This window comes from Chrysochloris asiatica, unplaced genomic scaffold (assembly GCF_000296735.1).
Source record: "Chrysochloris asiatica unplaced genomic scaffold, ChrAsi1.0 scaffold00027, whole genome shotgun sequence".
Lineage (NCBI taxonomy): Eukaryota > Metazoa > Chordata > Mammalia > Afrosoricida > Chrysochloridae > Chrysochloris > Chrysochloris asiatica.
This window is the reverse complement of record NW_006408545.1, coordinates 1,217,794-1,233,258: the sequence shown is the minus strand read 5'-3', so window position 1 is coordinate 1,233,258 and position 15,465 is coordinate 1,217,794. Positions and strand designations below refer to the sequence as shown.

The window sequence follows — 15,465 nt, the reverse complement described above, 5'->3', positions numbered from 1 at the left end:
TATATGATAGGGTGAATGTAAAACTAATGTTCTCCCAAGTACACTATCATATAATTCACAATAAAACATTAAAAAAAAAAAGGATGTGTTTCTTGTTATTGTGAAATGCCATTGAGTCAGTTCCAATTCATAGTGACCCTGTATAGTTTCCAAGGAGGGTGGGTTTGACTCGTTAACCTTGACATTAGCAGTGCAATTTTATTTCTATACATCTATGGTGTATCACCTGTGATTCACTGAAACACGAACAAGAAGTAGTGGATCCATACTAGGCAGTGAAAAATCACTGGGAGTCCTGGTGTGACTCTGTTGGATAAACACTGGACTGCAAGATCAGTTTGCACAGAAAGGTAAGTGTTTCAAACCCACCAGCCACTCCTCAGAAACCCTATGCAGGGTCACAATGAGTCAGAACCAACTCTACTGAACTTAACAACAACAGTAATCACTGAGTCAATGAGTATATGGATGAATGAATGAATGAACAGAAATCCAATGAATAACAACAAGGCAATCATAAGGAAGACGGAGAATAAGGCAGACATGGACTAAAAATATTTTCTTTACATTGAAGTAAAACAACAAATGGAAGCTAAAACTCCCCCTTCCAGTGAAAAGCATAATATATGTAGCTGGAAAAGAGTCAATCAAACAATGGCACCTGCAATATGATTCCTACCCCACTTATTTAACAATGCTTAATTCAGTCTAGGATAGCAATATTAAATTATTAAAAGTAATCATTTCAGCTATAAAGAAAATACTTTCGGAATAAAGTGAGTTAAATTTTTTTCCTTTAGTATGGAGAGAATGCTCTGGTATTGTATGCATTCTGTTCTATTTTTGGTTTCCAAAGCTAGCACACTGAGCAGCAGCAGAAGAAATTAAATGTCTTGTGCCTGGCACTTGGCTAATGGTGTGGAAAAAAATAAATTTTCAGAAAAGTAAAGAATTTCTCCAGTAAAGGACAGACGCATGGCTGGAGAAGCAGCCACTGGTTGGCTGTTTACTGACTCTCCTGAAAGTCTGCTGTATCTGTGGCTGAGTCAGGGAACTCTTATGACCCAGAGAAATCATCCAATCAGTACATTTCTCTTCTGCCCTTTCCCCAAAGTCAGACTGTCATTCTGTTCCTTCTTCTTTAATTCTGTGGCTGTATTTATCCATTTTATTCAACTCTCACTGTCATAAAATTCCATACCTTGTGATCAAACTATTACAAGAGATTTAATCTTCCTATTGGTAGGTATTGTTGTTATTACGTGCCATCCAGTTGGTTCTGAGTCATAGCAACCTTGTGGCTAGCAGTCCAGTGCTTATCCTACAGCGCCACACCAGGACTCTACTAGTTATAATTAGTGTTATTTAGGAGAAAACAAAACAAAACAAAAGCCTTGCCTTGCCTTTGATAATGCGATGGCCCTTGCCTGGAAGACTGATTCTTCGGTTTCTAATTATCCAGGAATGTTCCTTCTCCTGCTCTGTTTTTGCTTCCTGCTCTTATCTTCCATGATGGCACCAGTCCACACCAATCATACTTTCCACATGGTAACTGTGGCACTTTTAACAACACCCTTCAATTGACAATAATCCAAGACAAATTGCACACTGAAAAGTCTACAGAATAGTCATGTGAAAAATATGTTTCTTTTCATTGCTGGCTTCTACTTAATTATATGCTATGATATTCTATTTTATTGACTATATGCTATGATGAACTTGGAGTCCTGGTGTGGAGCTATAGGTTAATGTGCTGGACTGCAAAGTCTGTTTGAACCGCAAAACTGGCAGTTCAAGCTCATGAGCTGATCCTTGGAAACCCTATACAGGGTTGCTATGAGTGGAAAGCAACTCGACAGCACTTAACAACAATAACATGTTTCTATTGGCTAATTTGGGGAAGTAAATCACCAGGCCTTTCTTCTTAGTCTACTTTAATCTCGAAACTCCACTGAAACCTTTTAATCATGGGTGACACCACTGGTATTTGAAATGACAGTTGCCATTATTTCCAGTACCATAGCAACATGTAAGTTGCCACAGTTAAGACAAACTGACATATGAGTGGTGGTCATATTATATGTTGCTGTGGTTAACCGCCATCTAGTTGGTTCTGACTCATAGTGCCCCTGTATAGGGTTTCCGAGGTTATAAATCTCTATGGGAGAAGAAAGTCTCATCTTCTACTTTGGAGCAGCTGGTGGGCTTGGGATATTATATGTATTTTATCCATCACTCGTCTGTTAGTTTGTCGCACTGTGGTGGCCTACATGTTGCTGTGATGCTACGCCACCGGTATTTTAAATACAAGCAGGATCACCCATGGTAAACAGGTTTTAGCAGAGCTTTCAGACTAATACAGACTAGGAAGAAGGAGAGACAAACTGCTTCTGAATATTTAGCCACTGAAAATCTTGTGAACAGCAATGGAACATTGTCAGATATAGTGCCAGAAGATGAAAATATTATTAATACTGTTAGATAAAGTGCTAAAAAATGAGTCCCTCAGGTTGGAAGGCACTCAGAATAAAACTGGGGAATAGCTGCCTTCTTAAAGTAGAGTTAACCATAAGGCACAAGTGGAGGAAAGCTTTCGGGACCTTAATTTGCAGATGGGGTACAATTCAAAATGGGGAGAAACAGCTGCAAACACCCATTAATAATTGGAACATGGAATGCATTAAGTATGAATGTAGGAAAATTGGAAGTTTTCAAAAATGAAATAGAATACATAAACAGTGACATCCTAGTCATTACATTAGTGAGCAGAAATGAACAGGTATTGATGAATTTAAACCTGACAATTTTATGGTATACTATGCCAGGTGTAAGGAGCTCTGGTAGTGTACTGGCTATGAATCGGATGACTAACCTCAGGGTCAGCAGTTCAAAATTACCAGCTGTTCCACAGGAGAAAAGATGAGGTTTTCTGCTCCCATAAAGATGTACAGTCTTGGAAACCCTGTACAGGGTCGCTATGAGTCGGAACTGACTCCATGGCACACAACAAGAAGAACATGCCAGATGTGGAATACTGGTGTGGCTCTGTGGGTTCATGCACCAGACTGCAAAGCTGTTTGAACTACAAGGTTGGTGGTTCAAGCTCACCAGCCACTCCTTAGAAACCCCATACAGGGTCGCTATGGGTCGGAACCAATTCGATGGCACTTAACAGCAACAGCACGTGAGGTGTGCACCACAGGATAAGCACCCGACCTCAAGGTCAGTTTGAAATGCCAGGTTGGTGGTTCAAGCTCACCAGCCACTCCTCAGAAAACCTATACAGGGTCGCTATGGGTCGGAACCAACTTGACTGCACTCGACAGCAACAACAACAATTGCCAGAGGAATGGTGCCGTATCCATCATCAAAAAGAACATTTTATGATTTACCTTGAAATACAACACTGTGTATAATAGAATAACATCCATATGCATACAAGGAAGACCAGTTAATACCACTATTTACACAACAACCACGAAAGCTAGTGATTCTGGATTACCAGCTTCTTCTGGATTTCTGGTGTGGCACTGTTGAATCAGAACTGGTCTGCGAATCACAAGATCGGCAGTTCAAACTCAACAACTGCCTCTTTGAAACCCTACACAGGGTTGCTATGAGTCGGAACTAGCTCAACTGCACTTAACAACCACCACCACCACTTCTTCAGTTTTAAAGTGATCAAACATGCAATCAAGATATGTTACTATTTACTGGTGACTGGAATGCTCCTTTGAAACCCTCATTTATGTCTAGTAATTTAAAAAACAGACTGAAAAATATCATTAATATTACATGCAAGTAAAATTTTGCTGAAGGTATTTAAAAAATGACTGCAACAGCGCATTCACAGGGAACTACCAGAATCTCAAGCCAGATTCAGAAGATGATGCGGAACTTGGGATATCACTGCTGATGTCAGATGGATCTTGGCTGAAAGCAGAGAATACCAGAAAGATGTTTACTTGTGCTTTACTGACTATGCACAGGCTTTTGACTATGTAGATCATGACAAACTTTGGATAGCACTGCAAACAATGGGTATTTGAGAACATTTCATTTTTCTTATGAGGAACATGTACATAGACTCAGAGAGAACAAAGGGATACTGCATGGTTTAAAATCAGGAAAGCTATTTGCTGGGTTGTATCCTTTCAAGTTCTGGTGTGACATGTGAATGAATGTGCTGGACTACAAATACAGTTTGAACCATAGGGTCAGCAGTTCAAGCTCACCAGACACTCCTTGGAAACCCTATACAGGGTCACTCTGAGTTAAAACTGACTCAATGGTACTTAACAACATCTTTTCACCATGCTGTCTGTATGCTGAGAAAATAATCTGAGAAATTGTATTATATGAAGAAGAACATGGCATCAGGATTGGAAGAAGTCTCACTAATAACCTGGGATATGCAGATGATACAACGTTGCTTTCCAGAAGCAAAGTGGATATGAAATACTTTCTGACAAAAATCAAAGATCACAGCATTCAGTATGGATTGCACCTCAATGTAAAGAAAACAAAAATACTCACCACTGAACCAAAAAATGACATCATGATAAATGGAGAAAAGACATTTGTCAAAGACCTTGTTTTGCTTGGATCCACATTCAACACTCTTCAAATCAGTAGTCAATAAATCAAACTATGTAATGCATTAGGCAAATCTACTTCACAAGACCTCTTTGAAGTGTTCAAGAGCAAAGATATCAGTTTGAGGACTATGGTGTGCTTGACTGAAGCTGTATTTTCACTTGCCATATGCATGTGAGAGTTGAACAATGAGTTAGGAAGACCATAAGGAGTTGATGCATGTGAATTATGCTGTTGGAGAAGAATACTGCAAGTACCATGGACTGCCAGAAGAACAGACTCTGATGGAAGAAGTACAGCCAGAATGCTCCTTAGAAGCAAAATCATGCGAGACTTCATTTCTCATAATTCAGACATAGTATCAGGATGGGCCAGTTTCTGGAGATGGACATCATGCTTGGTAAAGTGGAAAGACAGCAAAAAAAATAAGGAAAATCCCCAACTACATGGATTGGCACAGGGGCAGCAGCAATGGGCTCAAAGGCAACAACGTGAGGATGGCGCAGGACCGGGGAATGTTTCATTTTATTTTGCATAGGGTCACTATGAGTTGGAACTGACGGGATGGCACCTAACCACAGATATATATGCATATCATGTATGTTTTATGTCCTTGAAATGATAGAGCCTTGAGCTTTATTCATAATCAAACTGTAAATGTGAGGCAGGAAAGTGAAGAGCATATTTTCTGAATATTCCAGGAGTCAACGAAGTATACAATATATTGAAGTATATATATATATATATACTATGTATATTGAAGAACACAGTTATATTTTAATAGTCAAATATGAGGCAATGTAAAATTTTCTGACATTTTTACCAACCTTTGATGAACTAGAATTGTGAAGAAAAAAAGGGATAAAATTAACATATCTCCTACCCTGAAAGGGCTACTTAATTTATCATTTCAAAGAAGCAATTATAGTATAGGCAAAAAGTACCCAACTTGTTCCAGGGAATTGAGCTGACAAAAAGTTAACATCTGTTAAGATTTGGAAAGGTACCTGTACGGATTTACAAACTGCAAATGTGTAGGACTTAATCTGTTAGTTCTTCCCTTCCTTCTTTAAGGGGATAAACAGCCAAACTAATTTGATTTTTCCAGATTTGCAAATTTTATAATGGATTGAAATCCTGAGGGAGCTAGCAACAGATGGATGATTGTGTTATTCTAATTTCAGCTACCTTAGGGTTTAGAAAGCTGTCATTTTAAAAAAGACAACCGATTTCTCATTTTGAGAAACGTAAAAACATTGACTATATCTATGCAGCATTTGCTTTGAAACATCTTTTATACTAAAATATGACTTCTGTTTATTTAAAATAGAGAGAAATTTTATAATAGCAAATCATTATTCTATCAGCCAAAAAGATAAATAATAAATTATGAGAATACCTAAACCCTTGTGAGAAAAACAATATTAGCAACAGCTGAACATATCATAATAATAAATATTAATCAATCAATAGGAAGCTGCTTTATTTTCTTCTATAATCTAACACTCCAGTGGATAGCTGTTCAGCTGGAGCCTTTAAAGAATTTAAATTCACATGTGGGGTTTATCTGCCTAGGTAATACATTCAATAAAGTCAAAATCTGAGATCTTGCTCGACATAATTTGCAAATATAAGAGAGCAGTAAATGCATGCAAACAGAGCAATCAGTCTTGTTGAGGGTTTAAACAATGCATTCACCATAACTGTAATTTTATACATGTGTTTAGCTACAGAAAATAAGACCCAGTAGAACTCAGAGATGATTCTACCGTGGTCAGGCATAGATCCATGATGATCACGTCTCACTCGCTCTCTCTTACTCATATGCTTGATCATTAATCCCTGAGTACTTTTCACATACATTTTCAGGTCCATAGAATTAGGATTTTCTTCACAAATGTCTTTCTTTCAAGTTTTCTTCACAAATTATTTGCTCTCTTCCTCATGCCTCTGTTTATTCATTTTAAAGGTGATGATTATGATTACTTCAGAGAGTGATCAGAATTGAATGATATAATATATATCAAGTACCTCAGCCTACTAAGGAGCTCTGGTAGAGTAGTGGTTATGAATCGGGCTGCGAACCGCAAGGTCAGCAATTCAAAACTACCAGCCACTCTGCAGGAGAAAGATGAGGCTTTCTGCTCCCATAAAGATTTACAGCCTTGGAAACCCTGTACAGGGTCTCTATGAGTTGGAACCGACTCCACGGCACATAACAACAAGAACACCTCAGCCTACTACCTGGTTTATAGAAGATGATCCAAAGAAATCCATTGTCATCACCTAACTTCATTTGGGTGGGTCCATAGGATAAGCACTGAACTGCAAGCCATAGGTCAGTGGTTCAAGCCCACCAGCTGTTCCACAGGAGAAAGATAAGGCTTTCTGCTCCCGCAAAGATTTAAAGTCTGGGAAACCCTATATAAGGTCCATCACTATGTGCTGGAACTGACTTGATGGCACTTACCAACCTCTTATTATCTTGTTATGGCTTTGCTTTCATTTTCTTACACACCTATTCCTTACCCATAATAACATTAGATGTCACTATGTATAAATAATTAGATATATGTTCATATGTATATTAAAATATCAAAATATTTAGAATTTCTAGAAAAATGTATTTGTGAAAATAGAGGTGCTGTACAAAGCATACATATCTAATTCAATAAACACACATCAAATGCTATATTAAAGATCCAAAGAAGTTCGAGATCTAGTAGAATAATTCAAATTTCTCATAAGAAATATGATAAATACCAAAAAGATAGCTTATGGCAAAAGCAACAGATCCACAAGAGGGAAGTTCTGCTTAAAGTAAGAGACGAGGTGCCATTCTACCTAAAACGTTATGGCCGAACTGGATAATATCAGGTGAGTGTCACTGGGAAGGAAAAACTCCATCCTGTTGAAAGCTCAGGACAAGTGAGGGCAGTGATAGGGACTAAGGCTTGCAATATAGGCTCATCCAGACTGGAAGCATACATATTTTTTCTCCTATTTCTTTACATGGAGTTATAACTTAAATGATGTAGTACTGTAGGATGAGCACTGGACTGCTAACTGCAAAGTTGGAGGTTCAAATCCACCAGTTTCTTCTCAGAAACCCTTTATAAGGTCTCTGTGAGTCAAAAGCAACTCAAAAGCACTTAACAACACACTGATGAGTTGGTCTTGACTCACAGTGACCCCCATAGTCTTTCCAAGGTACAGCTGGTGGATTTGAACCACTGACCTTGCAACTAGCTGTCCACAGCTTATCCTGTAGTGCCATATCTGTATGATTACTTCTTCAGTAAATGGCAAAACCATGCCACCATTACAGGGAAGAGGGGAAGTTAATCTTTATCATTTATTACCATGACTCCTGGTATGATGTTGTAGGATAAGCACTCAACTGCAAGCTTGGTTTGAATCGCAAGGTCAGAGGTTCAAGCCCACCAACCACTCCTGGGAAACCCTATATGGGCTGCTGTTAATCAGAACCAACTCAAAGTCATTCAACAACAAAAGCCATACTCAATGTGACTTCTCTGTTCTCTTCACTCTTTATTCATTACTTCCTCTGTATTATTTATGTACATAATACAATGGCTCTGCACTCCTATTCCCCTTTTAACTCACTATGACCAGAGGAATCTTCCTAAGGTAAGATGAATCAAATAAAGCTTCTGCTCAGAATTTTTAAATGGCTTACCCTATTGCCTATTAAATTCAGAATAAACTCCTTAGCACAATATATAAAGTCCTCTTCCTTTATTCTTTTATTCATTCATTCTTTCTTTCATTTGACAAATATTAATTGACATTGTTACTCTAAGGAAAGGAGATACAATAATAGGAGTCTTGTCACATGAATAATTAGACATTAAGTCAGAATATGACCATGTAGTAATATGCTAGAATATAAGAAACAATAATGTAATGTGTTGGCTTTATATATGAAGCTGATGATTTAGTAATTTATATTTCCAGCCCACACCTTTCCCCTAAATGCCAGAATAGTATATCTAGCATTTGTAAAGCATTAAATGTTTAACATGTATTCAAAAGATATGTGAAAGCAAGCCTCTAATCTATCCCTCAAGCCGATTCTTTTCTCATTCTTCTCCATTTTATTATCTGGAAACTCCATCTTTTCAATAGCTCAGATCAATAGCTTAGCATTTTCCTTAATTCCTCTATTTCTCATATCCAATAATTGAATATTCAATTTTGTTGGTTCTATTTTCAAAATACCCATAGAATACAAGCACTTCTCACAACCTCCACTGAGGACATTCTCATTCAAACTACCATCATCATTCACCTGCATCACTGTCATTTAACTTGTCTCCCTGCTTCAGCTCTTTGTCTTCCCTTAACATGAGAGTCTGAGTGATCATTTACAAATGTAAACCAGAGCATATCACTCCTATGTTCTAAATGCTGAAATTACTTTTAGGACCCTATCTTACCATTTTCTCTCTGACTTCAACACCAACAATTATTCCCTCTTGATATTCTCCATCAATACTAATCTCCCTGCTGGCCAGTTGCTGGAAGAATTCCCTTTTCTTAAAAATAACCATGTGTGTACATCTTGCTCTTTCTTCACCTGCTGGTCTTGGTTCAAAAGTCACCTTATCACTGAAACTTTACATACTCATTATTTAACACTGTGCCACTCATCCTCAACTAGCACTCCCTAGCCACTTTCCCTCTATATGTTTCTAGTCATTTACCAAACTATATCATTTGCGATAACAAATTTTTAACTTACTGTCTCTGTTCTTGCTAGAAGACAAGCTCCATGATGGCAAGACTTTTCTTTCTTTTGTTCACTGTTATGTTCAAGTGCTTAGAAACATATTAGTATATGTCTTTGTTTTTATTGTTAAGTGCCGTCAAGTTGGTTCCAATCCATAGCAACCCTGTATAGGGTTTCCAAGGAGGAGCTGTTGAGCATGAACTGTCAACCTTGTGGTTCAAACCAACTTTGTAGTCCAGCACATTAACCCACAGTGCCACACCAGAAACTAACAGGTTACTGGAAACCATGGGGATAGTAGCCTAAACAAACATAATGAACAGTAGAGATGGATATATAGGATTCGGTTACTGGGAAGGAAATGTCAACTGCAAAAACGTCATAGATGATTCCTTGGTTCTAGCTTGAAATGGGCAGTAGAATGATTGTATCACCTACTAAGACAGATACTGCTAGAGGAGAGTATATACCAATAAGGTATGATGCAAGACTTCTGGAAAGATGGCAGACGAGGCAGATGTCCTACATGGACCCTCTACAACAAAAATATGAGAGACAAAATAAAATAGAGATGAAAGTGCTGACACCTTGAACTTCCAAAAAAAGGTTACAGAGATGGACAGAATGCTTGCTGGGAGGAAAAGTCAAGCAGGGATGGCGAGAGAAGGAGGCTGACTGGTGAACAGCTGACCAGACATGACTTGACCATCTTGTGAGCAACTTTGGCAGTGGAGGAAGGACTGGCAGAGCAGATTTGCATGGACAATGGAAAAGGTGCAATTTCTTTTTCCTTATGCTCCCCTGTTAACCAGAAGTGTGCCCAGCTCCTAACCTTATCTACCCACCCCCTGCACATAAATTGCTCTCTGGGAGTTTAGAGTCATGTGGTTATGAGTCACGCCAATGAGAAGTTGGGGGGTGGCTGTACCACTGTGGTATGCTGCTTTGGTGCCTGGATTCAGGTGGGCACAGATCCAGGCAAAACCCACAGAGCCACCATACTAGCATTTAACCAGACACAGAAACCAGTTACAACAAGGATCTCCATGAACCACTTCAGGATTGAGTACCCTGAACTAGATACCACTGAGGCCAACAGGAACTCCACCTCATCTAGGGCCAGGAACTCTGCTGCACATCTCTTCCACAATCACCTTGTGAGCTCCTAGAATTGCAGGATCCCCCCTAGAGATTTCTCCTCTCAGGTCCAACAATTGAACTCTGTTTTTACAAGAAAAACAACCCCCAAATGCCTCAGAGACAACAGACAATTTTAGTTGACATGCAGAAACAGGAGCGAATGGCTCAAACAGATAACCAAGACGCAAGGTCAGAAAATGTTTCTTAGAAAGAAAACATAATGGAACTAACTGCAAAAGAATTCAAAAGAATAATAAATAGGTACCTTCAAAGGATTGATAGAAAGATCAAAGAAAGCAAGGAGAACACAATAAAAACTTTAGAATAATTCAGAAAAACACTACAAGAACAGATAGACAAAATAAATGCAAATTTTGAAATACTATAAAACCTGCAATTAGAAATCCATAAGATTAATACTAAGATCTCAGAAATGGACAAGATATTGAAAGAGCAAAGGCGTTGATGAAAAGCAATGGAAGTCCAGATTAGTGAGCTTGAAGATAAAGCTCTCAATACTAGTATGCTAGAAGAACAATCAGAAAAATGAATGAAAAGATCTGAAGAAAACCTAAGAGTTATGTGGGACACCATGAAGAAGAGTAACTTATGGGTGATTGAAATTCCACAACTGAAATAGATAGACACAGAGAAACTTATTGAAGAGTTGTTAGAAAAACTTCTCTAACATCATGAAAGAAGAAAAGATAAGCATACAAGAAGCTGAACAAAACCCATGTAGGAAAGATCCCAAAAGAAAATCACCAAGGCATCATAATCAAACTTTCCAAACTCAAAGACCAGGAAAGATTACTGAAAGCAGTTCAGAAACAATGAAAATTTACAACAAATGAAAAACAATAAGACTAAGCTCTGATTTCTCAGCAGAAATTATACAGACAAGTAGGCAAAGAGATGACATATACAAAACTCTGAAAGAAAAAAAAAAATCGCCGATCAACAATCATATACCCAGCAAAGATGTCCCTCAAATATGATGGTGAAATTAAGACATTTCCTGATAAACAGACATTAAAGGAATTTGTAATGACCAGCCCAACATTACAAAAAATACTAAAAGGTGTTCTTTGTATTGAGAACTTACAACAGCAGACAACAACCTGAGATTACTATACATAACAACACCACCCAGAACTCAATCCAGATATAGAAGTATTTAAAGTAAGACAGACCTATAAGACCAAAAACAGGGAACCAGAGATATCAATGTATAATGAAGTCAACTACAAAGCAAAAAGAGGGTATAGGGTAGATATAGAACTTCCAAATGGCAAGGAAATCAAGTAGAATTCAAGATAAAACAGACTATTTTAAGCAAGAGAAAAATTAATAAATTACAGGGTAACCTCAAAGAAAAAGACTACATTTGCATATCAAAATTAAAAAAGAGGAAGGTCAGAAAGATTTAGTGAACATTAATACAACAGAAACTAAAATGAAAAGAAAATCCACAATGAACTCACAATGGAAAATTATGTGGGACAAAAAAATCCAGCAGCACCACAAAAAATTAAACAGAAAAATGACAACAATCAATTCATACCAATTGATAATTATACTGAATGTAAATGGACCAAATGTACTAGTCAAGAGACATAAAGAGAAGAATGGATAAGAAAAAGGACCCTTCAACATGCTATCTACAAGAGAAATATAAAAAAGATGGAGACAGACTAAATGCTCACCAACAGAAGAATGGTTAAACAAACTTTGTTATATGTAGTATTCCACACAATGGAATACTAAAAACCATTTAAGAACAATGATGAATCTGTTAAACATCTCACAACATGGTTGAACCTGGAGGACATTATGCTGAGTGAAATTAGTCAATCACAAAAGGACAAATATTATATGAGACCAATGTTTTAAAAAGTTTTAAAAAAGGTTTTCTTAATAAAAGAAACAATTTATGATGGTTACTGTGGAGTAGGGGAAGGGGAAATTATTCATGGGCTAGAGGGTAGACACATGTTAGCATGAGTGACAGAACACGCACTATACAACAAGAGGGAGGTTAGATAACAGAGGAAACATGAAGGTAGCAGGAGACACTGGGAGGAATGCAATAGTTCAAGTGAATACAGGTAAATGCTGCTAACTTTTGATACATAGATGGGTATACAACGTAACAAAGCAAAGTGCATGATTTGTTGAATATAAAACTGATGATAAACCTGTAAACCTTCACTCAATTCAAAATAAAAATTTTAAAAAAACAAAAAAGACCAGCCTTACTGGTCAGATGGAGACTGATGGAGCCCCAAGACTATGGATCTTGGTTTCACTTCAGGTCTGCAATTGAATTAACCCCTGTGGCTCAACTTCAGCCAAGCAATCAATAGCTAGGCATAGAGGAAGGACAACAACACTAGAGAGGTATGGTGGTGGTGGTTATGCACCATGGAGTCGATTCCGACTCATAGCAACCCTGTACAGGATTTCCGAGGCTGTAAATCTTTATGGGAGCAGAAAGCTGCATCTTTCTCCCTATACAAACCATTTAATGGTCGACCATTAAAGATTAAATGGGCAGCATTTACCTAAGGACAAAGTACAGAAGAATTGGGGGAAGGAAGAGGAACGGAAGCAGGAAATACAGGAAGGAAGTGGAAGGAAGTGGGATAAATTCTATTACACAGAAGGGATTGAAATCTTTGAGATGAAACATACATAGTCTGTTGAATGTAAAACTGATGCTCTGCTCTTTCATCCTTCACTCAATTCCCAATAAAAAGTTGAAATAAAACAAAGGGTATTGATGTCTCATTTGGACATTTTCAGTTTGAGAGGTTCTGTTACACATTCAGGTGATGTTTACTTTTGTTGTTAGCTTCCATCAAGTCAGTTTTTAACTTATGACAACCCCATGAACAAAAGAATGAATGCTGCTTGGTTTGGTCCTGTGCATCCCAGTGATCAGTGTGGTTCAGGTCTACCCTTGCTTTCACTGGTTGCTTTTTGGAAACAGATCACCAAGCCTTTCTTCCTAGTTCACCTTAATCTGTAAACTCCACTGAAATCTGTTCAGCATCACAGCAACATCTAAGCCTCCATACGATGCATGAGGTACATTGGCTAGGAATTGAACCATGGACTCCTGCATGGGAAGTGAGTTATTCCAATGAACCACTAATGACATCTTGCTCATCTATTGTTGTTGTTAAGTGCCTTCCAGTTGGCTCCCACTCATGGCAACACTGTCTAGGGTTTCGGAGACTGTAGATCTTTGCTGGTGGGCTCAAACCACTGATCTTGTGGCTTGCAGTCTAGTGTTTATCCTACAGGGTCACCACACTCCTTGCTTATCTATTGTTGCTGTTAAGTGCCATCAAGTCAGTTCCAACCCTGTAGAGGGTTTCCTATTAGGTGGCTAAACAATGGAGAATGAAGATTTAGATAATTGGCATAAATTTATAAGTCATTAATGCATGAAAACTTCTAAAACAGTATGGGAAAATTAGATCAATAGGAATTATTGGATAAAATCAGAATATTGGAGGACTTTCAATAGAAAGGAAAAAAAAAGAGAGAAAAAAACCCTCAAGAAAGAGCCAGATTTTGTTTTTGAGGAAATGCAGGTATTTGCAGAAAGAGACTGAATGATATCTGTAATATACATGGCACCAAGTGAAAGATCTTTAAGATAGCATTAAACTATACATGTTTGAGATATAATTATACACTGTATGAAAAATTATCCATTTGTACATTGAGTATTTCTGAAAATTCAAAATTAAAATGTACCTGTATATTCCACTGAAGGGAAATAGCATTCAGATGAGGTTTCAGAAAGATGAAACACAAACTTTTCTAGTAATTCTGCCAAAGCTGTAATAAACAGAAAAAGGATACTTAAAGTCAAGAATAATATGCAATATTAAATTTGTACATCACAGACCAGAAGATGAAAGTTGTCTGAACTGCTTCACAGTTACACACTATGGGGGTCCAATTCAAAACACAGAGCATTTTGGTATTCATAACAACGTTTCAGATTTAAATTAAATTTTAATAGCTTCAGTGAGAACCTACTCAATGCAAAACTTGGAAAAGAATCATCTGTTATCTTTAGATCCTCTAAGGATTACTTCAGAATTTGCTAAATGGTTTAATTGAAAAAGAAAATGATCACTAATTAGACTATAATATCTTATTATCATTATTTGCACAGATAGAGGGGAAAAATGTAGACTCCAAGACCATTATCAATTCATAGATAACTCAGGTCCTTTTCACAACTGGTGGTGGTGGTGTGCCATGGACATAACTGTCTGACTCATAACGACCCTGCACAGGGTTTCCGAGGCTGTAAATCTTTACGGGAGCAGAAAGCTTCATCTTTCTCCTGCAGAACAGCTGGTTGTTTTGAACTTGTGACCTTGAGGTTAGCAGCCTGACTTGTAACCACTACACTACTGGAGCTCCTTATAACTAGCACATATTACAACTAGCACATTCTCACAACTAGCACATATTATGTGTTTTATATACTTTCAACTGATATTATCTGTCCAGTAACCAGATCAAAAGTAAATTGTCCTATCTGGCTTAGAAGTGACAAAATGATTCTTTTTCTAGGTTATTTGATAATGCCTTATAGATGACACTACTGTTTTTGCATATATTACCAGCAGAATGAATATAACCAAGTAGATTGCAATTAAAACACAATAAAGAAGTGTTTTTTATTCCATTTGTTTTGGTTTTAACTGAAAATGAATACGGTATTTTTATGCAAATAAGTGTTCTATATTTTTGCATGCCATGCAAACTTGTTTGTTATTTTTTTAAGTGTGCGCTACAATATACATACGGAGTCCTAGTGTGCACTGTGGGTTAATACACTGGATTGCAAAATCACTTTGAACCAAAAGGTCAGCAGTTCAAGCTAACCAGCTGCTCCTTAGAAACCCTATATAGGGTCTCTATGGGTCAGAACTGACTCGACAGCA

General features: G+C 37.6%; 1 protein-coding gene across 1 annotated transcript in view; it reads right to left on the bottom strand.

Moving 5' to 3' along the window:
* TBC1D32 (TBC1 domain family, member 32) overlaps window positions 1-15,465 on the bottom strand; it is a 345,222-nt gene that overhangs the window by 46,369 nt on the left and 283,388 nt on the right. Inside the window, 1 exon segment of the mRNA XM_006839881.1 lies at window positions 14,258-14,341. Within this exon segment, the coding sequence (XP_006839944.1) occupies window positions 14,258-14,341 (84 nt within the window).